This window comes from Propithecus coquereli, unplaced genomic scaffold (assembly GCF_000956105.1).
Source record: "Propithecus coquereli isolate 6110/MARCELLA unplaced genomic scaffold, Pcoq_1.0 Scaffold249, whole genome shotgun sequence".
NCBI lineage: Eukaryota > Metazoa > Chordata > Mammalia > Primates > Indriidae > Propithecus > Propithecus coquereli.
In genome coordinates, this window is record NW_012148052.1 from 2705060 (window position 1) to 2714516 (window position 9457).

General features: G+C 36.6%; 1 protein-coding gene across 1 annotated transcript in view; it reads right to left on the reverse strand.

Annotated features, from left to right (window-relative positions):
• ZMPSTE24 (zinc metallopeptidase STE24) overlaps positions 1-9457 on the reverse strand; it is a 60841-nt gene that overhangs the window by 13217 nt on the left and 38167 nt on the right. Inside the window, exon 7 of the mRNA XM_012646760.1 lies at positions 9058-9242. Coding sequence (XP_012502214.1) covers positions 9058-9242 — 185 coding nt within the window. The remainder of the gene's footprint in view (positions 1-9057; positions 9243-9457) is intronic.

Genomic DNA, 9457 nt, shown 5'->3' on the forward strand with positions numbered 1-9457 from the left:
AGGTTGCTGTGAGCTAGGCTGACGCCATGGCACTCACTCTAGCCTTGGCAACAAAGCGAGACTCTGTCTCAAAAAAAAAAAAAAAAAAAAAAAAAACCAATGATGTTAACAGACAGTAGCTACATATATTACTTAGAAATAGGGAAATGTGTAAATGTCTGAAGCAGCAGCTAACAGCTGAAATCTGTGGAGAGATGGGACTAGCGGGGTGAGAAGCAGAGGAAAGGGAAGCATAGGAAAACAAAGGAAAATCGTTTGAAATTTTAAACAAGATGCTTGTTAAAATTTATTGGAGCTTTGCTTCTCTTAATTTTAGCATAACCTCTCAAACCAATATTATATAAAATGATAATCTCATATACATATATATTTTTCAACACATATGAAGACTGGGCCAAGAAAAATTTAAGAATAACAAAAAGTTGCTAACATTTATTAAACAATAATGATGTACCACTACCTGTGTGCTGAATACTTGTCTCATTTATACAACATAACCACCATATGAGATAAGAACTCTTATCTCACTTCACAGATGAGAAAATCCAGGCACAGAGAAGTTAGCTAATTTGATTATTGCCACATAGTCAATAACTGGAAAATTTGGGATTTAAAGCCAAGTAGTCTGGTAGAGACCTGCACTTTCAACTTTTACACAAACTATGAAGGTAAAGGTAAATTATTCAACATTAATCAATCATATGAAATAAACAATTTTAATTGGCACATGTTATCATTTGCATAGTATTACTGTACTGCAAAATAATTAAACATAAAAGACAAGTAGTCATATAAATGATGAAGTATAACATTTACAAAGCTAAGTAAAATTGTTTTTGTTTATACACTTTCCAGATTTCAATGTAATGCCAAGATACAATGAACAATTTAATCTTGTGCACACATATTCACTCACTCACCCACACACAGGCACACACACATACCTGGACACCTGCCTCTGGCAATATTACTCACTAGATAACCTGGAGAACTCTCAAACAACTAAAAATGCTGACCAACTTATAACAAATATCCCTTTAAACATAAGAGTTTAAAGTAAGGAAAAGTCAAACTTGAAGAGCTGAAATTCAGATCCCTTGCATAAATCCATGAAGGGCTATATTCTGAGTCAAGGAGTGGGCTAGAAAAAAAAACATGCTGCCAAAATAACCCATTTGGATCAAGTCTCATCTAAAGTGGAAAAAGGCCGGGCGCGGTGGCTCACGCCTGTAATCCTAGCTCTCTGGGAGACCGAGGTGGGTGGATTGTTTGAGCTCAGGAGTTCGAGACCAGCCTGAGCAAGAGCGAGACCCCGTCTCTACTAAAATTAGAAAGAAATTAATCGGACAACTAAAAATATATAGAAAAAATTAGCCGGGCATGGTGGCGCATGCCTGTAGTCTCAGCTACATGGGAGGCTGAGGCAGAAGGATTGCTTGAGCCCAGGAGTTTGAGGTTGCTGTGAGCTAGGCTGACGCCACAGCACTCTAGCCCGGGCAACACAGTGAGACTTTGTCTCAAAAAAAAAAACAAAACACATTATGGGCCTACAAGGTGTAATCTTGGTGACTTGGGAGGCTGAGGCAGGAGGATTGCTTGAGGCCAGGAGTTTGAGACCAGCCTGGGCAACACAGTGAGGTCCTGTCTCTAAAAAATTTTTTTTAAAAAAATCAGCCAGGGCATGTCTGTAGTCCCAACTACTCAGGGGGCTGAGGCAAGAGGATCACTTGAGCTCAGGAGTTCAAGGCTACAGTGAACTATGACTGAGCCACCGTACTTCAGCCTGGATGACAGAGTGAGACTCCATCTCAAAAACAAAAACAAAAGAAACCCACACACAGTGGATTGGCTAAACAACAGATTAAATATAGCTAAAGAAAGAATCAGTGAACTGGAATAGAGAGCTGAAGAAATTATAGAAGGCAGCTTTGACATACCAAGAGATGGAAAATATAAAAGAGTAGTTACCACCCATGAGAGACCAAATGAGATCGAATAACATTCATCTAATTGGAATTCTACAAAGATAAACTAGAGAGAATGAGAGAGAAGGAATACTCAAAGATACAATGGCTGAGAATTTTCAAAACTTCAGGAAAGACATGAATCCTTTGATTTAGGAACCACAATATTCCCAAGCAAGAATGAGGTAAAGAAGTCCATACCTCCAGAACAACAAAATCAAAGAGAAATCTTAAAAGCAATCAGAGAGAACTAAAAAGAAAAAATAAGCTCACAGCAGACTTTTTCATCAGTAACAAAGAAAGCCAGAACACAAGAGAATAGTATTTTTAAAGTGTTAGGAGAAATAGCTATCAATTCTGAATTGACATCCAAGAATAAAAGTAAAATAAAAACAAAACCAGAATTTTCCAAAGAAATTTCTAAAGCATAAACTTCTGGAAGAAGAAAAGTAATTCCTAAAAGGAAGTTGTGAGACAAAAAAGGAATGTTAAGCAACAAAACAGGTAAGCATATGGGTGAAGCTAAATAATGACTGTATAAAACAATAATATGATTATTTCAGGGATAAAAAATGAACAAGATAAAACTATAATACAAGATGAAAGGGATCATAGTGTTTAAGGTCCCTGGATTGTTCTAGAAACAGTGAAGATACTCTATATTTTAAGATTTTTAGTTATGTAGGCATGCTTCATATTTAGTGGCAATCATTAAAAGAACAGTAATATAAGACCACCAAAAACATGAATAACAATTCAAATGGAAATTTTTAAAAACTCTCAATCAGTTCTTTAAAAAAAAGCGGGAAGGTGTATGTACATGTGTTGGGGTGAGAAGAGGAGAAAAAATTAGCTGCGTGTGCTGGCAAGTGCCTCTAGTCCTAACTAATAGGGAGGCTGAGCCAGGAGGATCTCTGGAGCCCAGGCGTTGGAGGTTGCAGTGAGCTGTGATTGTGTCACTGCACTCCAGCCTGGATGGCAGAGAGAAACCGCCTAAAAAAAAAAAAGGTTAAGATGGTGAATTTTATATTATGTGTATTTTATCTAAATAACTTTTTTAAAAAAGTAAAAGCATGAAATCTAGCAAACATTAACCAAAACAAAGCTGGGATAGTTGTATTAATATCAGACAAAATCAACTTAAATGCAAAAAGCATTATTAAAGAAGGCCACAACAGAATGACAAAAGGTTCAAGTTACCAGGACACATTAATTTTAAATTTATATGTACTAAATACTATAACCTCACAACATACTAATTCAAAATTGTCAGATTTTTAAAGAAAACTTGATAAATCTATCTTAATAGAATGTTAACTTACCCCCCTCAATAACTGAAACATCATACAAATAAAGTATCAATAAATACTTGAATAAAATAATAAGCTTGATCTACTGGGCACGTATAGTACCCTGTAACAAACAATTAAAGAACATATCTTCTAAAAAGTGAAGGCTAAAGGTTTTGAAATAAACTTCAGCTACTTAAAAAGGCAAATATATAAAAAAAAAAGATGAACATGGAATTGATTTTGTTTTATAATGCTTAGAAAAATGTAGCCTAATGGGAACACAGGCAGAACGATTCATTGGAATCTAGACATTCTACCACTTTTTCCCTCCTTTACTAATTCCTCATTTTTAAGGAAAATGACCACGGAAAGGGAAGCCAGGTGTATGCATGAGAAAGAGGGATAGATTACAATGATTTGCAATATAGGATTGACATTTATTATCTCTTTTCTTTTTGAATTTTAGAGTGTGAGTTTGCACTTTAGAGTGCATTTGGTAGAGAAAGAAAAGAATCGGGTAACTAACCTCATTCCTAAGAGATTCGCACTTACCTTTACCTTCAAGGAATAGTCATTAAAAAGGACTGCACCAGCCAGGCACAATGGCCTGCACCATGGCTCACCCCTGTAATCCTAGCACTCTGGGAGGCCGAGGCCCGGGGAATCACTTGAGTTCAGGAGTTGGAGACCAGCCTGAGAAAGAGCAAGACCCCATCTCTACTAAAACTAGAAAAATTAGCCAGGTGTGGTGGCACACCCCTGTAGTCCCACCTACTTGGAAGGCTGAGGCAGGAGGATGGCTTGAACACAGGAGTTTGAGGTTGCAGTAGCTATGACTGAGCCACTGTACTCTAGCCTGCATGTCTCTAGCCTTGGTGACAAGAGTGAGACTCTGTCTCAAAAAGAAAAAAAAAAGGATTGCACCGATTTAAAGACATCTACTCTAAGGAGAAAATTAAGAGGTGCAACTAAAGGATTACATACAGAAATATTCTCTGCAGGAATATTTTTAACAGCAAAAAATTGGAAATAATCTGTATATTCAATAAGAGGGAATGATGAAAAAAATGATAGCTTAGAAAGACTAGAAATATATCTAGTAAGATGTTTATGGTTTGTTGGATCATGGATGATTTTTGTTACTGTTTTCTAACTTTTCTATTATTACAGTAATAGGCAAAAATATAGTTAATATTTTTGTTTAATAATAGTGATAATAGCTTCCATTTATTAATGGCCTATATACCAGACACTGCATATATTAGATATTTTACATACAGTTCATTAATCTTCATCACTATAATGCAGGTATTATTAGCCTCATTTTATATAAAGTAACATGGTCCTTAGACTTCTGTTTTTACCAGTTACCTGATTTCCAATATGAATTATAAATTCTTTTATAAAACAACCAATTTTCTATTGTTCAGCATAGGTTCTTGTCTCTTGGTTTGATGTCTGGGTTTTGAAAGCTATTTAGAATAGCACTGGAGGCCAGATGCAGTAGCTCACACTTGTAATCTGAGCACTCTGGGAGGCTGAGGCAGGAGGCTCACTTGAGGCCAGGAGTTTGAGTCCAGCCTGGGCAACATAGTGAGATATTGTCTCTACAAAAAAATTTAAAAATTAGCTGGCTGTGGTGGCATACATCTGTAGTCCCAGCTACTCAGGAAGCTGTGGCAGGAGGATTGCCTTGAGCCCAGGAGATAGAGGCTACAGTGAGCTATGATTGCACCACTGCACTCTGGCCTGGGCAACAAAGTGAGATCCTCTTAAAAAATACAAAGAAAGAAAAGAAATTAAAATGTCTTGCTAGTAAATACTAGGTAAAAGTGTAAAACCCACCTCTCGGGAGCCTGTGTCCTTTCTATTATATTTATCAACTGGGAAGACTTTCACATAATCCTAGCACTTGCTGGGGAAATACTTGTCTTCTATAAAAGGGCAGCTTTTATATATTTTTGATTGTTCCTTTTACTTAAATTGCTTTTGAGACAGGTTGTTCCAATTATTCTATTTGTCTTCTGAAGGGTCAACTCCAGACAGTATGTTTCCTAGGTATTTTTTAAAATGTAATAGCCAGTGCTTGCTTCAGCAGCACAAACACTAAAATTGGAACAATACAGAGAAGATTAGCATGGCCCCTGCACAAGGATGACATGTAAATTCGTGAAGCGTTCCATTTTTTAAAAAAATGTAATAGCCACTATGGAGACATTCATCGAACCATTAATAGTAGTTATTTCTAAGGGGAGGAATTTCAAATAACTTTAGTTTTTCCTCTTTAAATTTCTGTTAAAAATGAAATGCTTCATCTTATCTATGTTATCCAGGCTTAAAACCATCTTTGCATCCCTCGCTATACTGTACATAGTAGGCATTCAGTATCAAGTGCTGAATAAATCAGTTTCCTAAACTTCTGCCACATCTGTGCACTCTCCACATGATTATTTAATATCTTTCTTTAACCAATTTGCTTTTTAAAACTTAGCCTTATCCTAAATGACAATGCACATACATAAAATCACAAGTTTGATATGCCTGTTTTATCTTTTTCCTAATATACATTAATCAATATATAACTATCCAAATTTAAAATACTGACACACTATCTAAAATTATTTAACCAGTAGTACACACACCAGAAAGAAATATAGTTAATATTGTTGAGTCAGTTTTTTACCTACTCCTTATAATATCGATCACCTAGTACTGTCATTCATCACTTAACAATGGGGATATGTTTTGAAAAGTTCATCTTTAGACCATTTAGTCACTGTGTGAACATCATAGAGTGTACTGACACAAACCTAGATGGTCTAGCCTACTACACACCAATGCTATATGGTATGGCCTATTGCTCCTAGGCTACAAACCTGTACAGCATGTTACTGTACTGAATACTGTAAGCAACTGTAACACAATGGTAAGCATTTGTGTATCTAAACATAGGAAAGGCACAGTAAAAATACAGTATTATAATTTTATGGGACCACATGCAATACATCACTGACCAAAATGTCATGTGGCACACAACTGTACTTTAAATCCATCCTTTACTCTTGCACTTATTCTGGGCTCTCATTCTAGTGTAGGCCCTCATTATTTCATCCTTATCTTGGTTATCTTGATGCAATAGGCCCCTAGAAGTCTCCTGCCTCCAGTCTTTGCTCTATCCTATATTCTGCCACCAAATTTTAATTTTCCTAAAACAAGCTTTGGCCTCTATCCAAATCAATCAATCTAAACTTTTCAGGCCACTAGAAACCACCACTCAATGTCTTTAGGAAAAAATATTCCACAAACTGGTCCTGGCCTTCTTTTCTATCCCCATCTATAAGAATCCATTTAATCATTAGTACACAAAGGCATTGTGTACTTTGTCTCTACAGCTTCATTCATTCCTTATGTTTAAACTGAAAAGCCCCATCCTCAAGTCAAAATTCTACCTGGAAAAAAAAAAAACTAACTTGTTCAAATAGCCTCTCTTCTAAGACACCCGTCTGACCATTAGAATCTGCACACTATTTCAGCCACTCATGATATTTACCTTACCCTAGTAAACTATGGGCTATCTCCTCTACTACAGGTTCATTAGAGTAGGACTGTGTCTAATGTATCTTGTTGTGTAACTTGTATTTAGATGCCAAAATACTTGTAGTTAATCAATGAAATAAAGCAGGCTCTTCAAGAAGCCAGCAAAATAAGCCAAACCCCTTTTAATGTACTTCGAAGGACTACTCAATTGTTTTTATAGCCAAAAACCCCCTATTCTCATAGATAGATATTAACGGTCTGTAATTTGATTACTTTGCTTGTAATCACACCACTAGCTCACATCTAGGTTTAGCTATAATGTAATCCCCCCCTGTATGTGGATGCCTCTTAAGCAGGCTGACTTGCTGAACTTGCATGATTATCCAGTGTTATCACTGGGTTACCTTGCTGGACTTCAGTTTTCCTAACTATAAGATGACCTTAAGATCTCTTCCTAGCTTGAAATTCTATGGCTTTAGATCAGACCAAAGTGACTTTTAGTCTAATGTCCTAACTGGCAAAATAACTCTACTTGAAAAAATAAATATAATCAAAGGATTAACCCTCTCCCAATGTTACTTAATCCCTTTACAGAATTTTGTTTCATCTACATATCTAATACAGGCAAGTACTTTACTATTAATAGATTATATTTTTAGGGTAAAAACACACTCAAATGATAATAATTTTTTTGTACTTAAAATGTATAGAATACAAGGTATTTCACATATATTATTTCATTTAATCTTCATAGCCCTAAAAGTAGGAATTTTTAGCCCAATTATTTCTCAACCAGGGATTATCTTGCCCCCCAACCAACCCCTCTGCAGGACATCTGGCAATGTTTGGAGATATTTCTGTTGCCACAATTTTCTGGAGCAGGAGTTGTCGTCACTGGCCTCTACTAGGAAGAGGCCAGGGATGCTGCTAAACATCCTACGATGCACAAGGTACTTCTCACAACAAAAAAATTATCTGGCCCAAAATGTCAGTAATGCCAAGGCTGAGAAACCCTGCTGGGCTCATCTTTCAGTTAAGAAATCAAAGATTTAGAGAGCTTAACTTAGCAGCATAGAGTTACACAGATGGTAAATGAACAGGGATCTAAAATCATCCATGACACTAAAGCCAACGGTACATTCCATCGCACATACAAATACTGGTGACTGTTTCTGATGAAATTTTTATTGTTTCTTATGGTTTTCCTCCCCGCCCCCTGCCGCATTAAGTCTTGGTACCTTAGATTTTGCTAATCAGCATCAGCTGACCTCATCTAGGAAAAGGATTCAGAAGCAGTTTTCTCACTCTCAGGTCAGATTTAAGAAATGTCTTCTCCTGTGCTCCCACCATATCCAGTATCTGTAGCTTCACAGTAGCAATTATATTGTAGTGTGACTGTATGACTGTCTGCCCTTTAGACTAAGCTTAAGAGGAAGGTTTGCTTCTTTACTTTTGTATTCCTAGTGCCAAGCAAAGTATCTCAGGCTGGGTGCAGTGGCTCACACCTGTATCCTAGCACTTTGGGAGGCTGAGGCGGGAGGATTGCTTGAGGTCATGAGTTTGAGACCATGAGCAAGAGTGAGATCCTGTCTCTACAAAAAAATAGAAAAATTAGCCAGGCATAGTGGTGTGTGCCTGTAGTCCCAACTACTCAGGAGGCTGAGGCAGGAGGATCACTTGAGCCCAGTGAGCTATGATGACACCACTGCACTCTAGCCCAGGCAACAGAGCAAGGCTCTGTCTCAAAAAAAAAAAAAGGTACCTCAACAGAGTACACATTTCATAAATGTGTTAAACAAATAAAACTAAGTAAATTACATAATGTACCTAAGAACACACAGCTACTAAATGACAGAACCAGGATTCGAATCCAAGTCTCCCTGTTGCCAAAGCCTATAATTATTGTCTTAAGCTAAAAGTTAATTTTCTCTTTATTCTGTCTATGGGAATTATTTGATCATAAACATCAGAAATATATTTAAAGTCCCTGTTTTAAAGACAGCTAATAATCATATGAATTTTCCTACCTTATGAGAGCTTCCAATTTTAAAATCTACCTTCTGTAAAAGCTTGCAAGGTAGTTAGCATGTAATAATAGTGATAATCTCTCCTAAATACCAGAACTATAAAGGGACCATGGTATTTTTAGTTGATAGTTTCCCTGAATTCAATATTTGCTACATAGAAATTGATGTTATTTTGAGTTGTCACAGGAACTGTGTATAAAAACTAAGGCAGAGTCTCTTAGGAAAAGGAGAACTCACTTTAACTTTAGCTTTTATTTCTTCATTGTCCCCTTCTTCACCACTGTGGGGTTCCATGCCAGAATCTTCCTGGATGTCTTTGTTTAGTACAGAGTACTCTTCTAGTAGAGTGTCAAACAAAACTATTCGCTTGTTCTTGAAGAAGCCATAAAAATAAGCATTGCTGTGGGAAGAGCGTTTAGATCCTAAGGAAAAGACAGTTCAAAGCATGGAATATAATTAAAAAGTTTGGGGTTCTTTGGAGACACTCCTAAAAATTGAATTACTAGAAAGGACATTAACATTTTCAAATTGTTTAATACCTGAAGAAAAACTGTATCAACATAAATCACCACCAGCAGTGGAGAGTGTCTGTTTCCCTGTGTTCTTGCCGACAAATATTTATGTTCATCACAGCTTT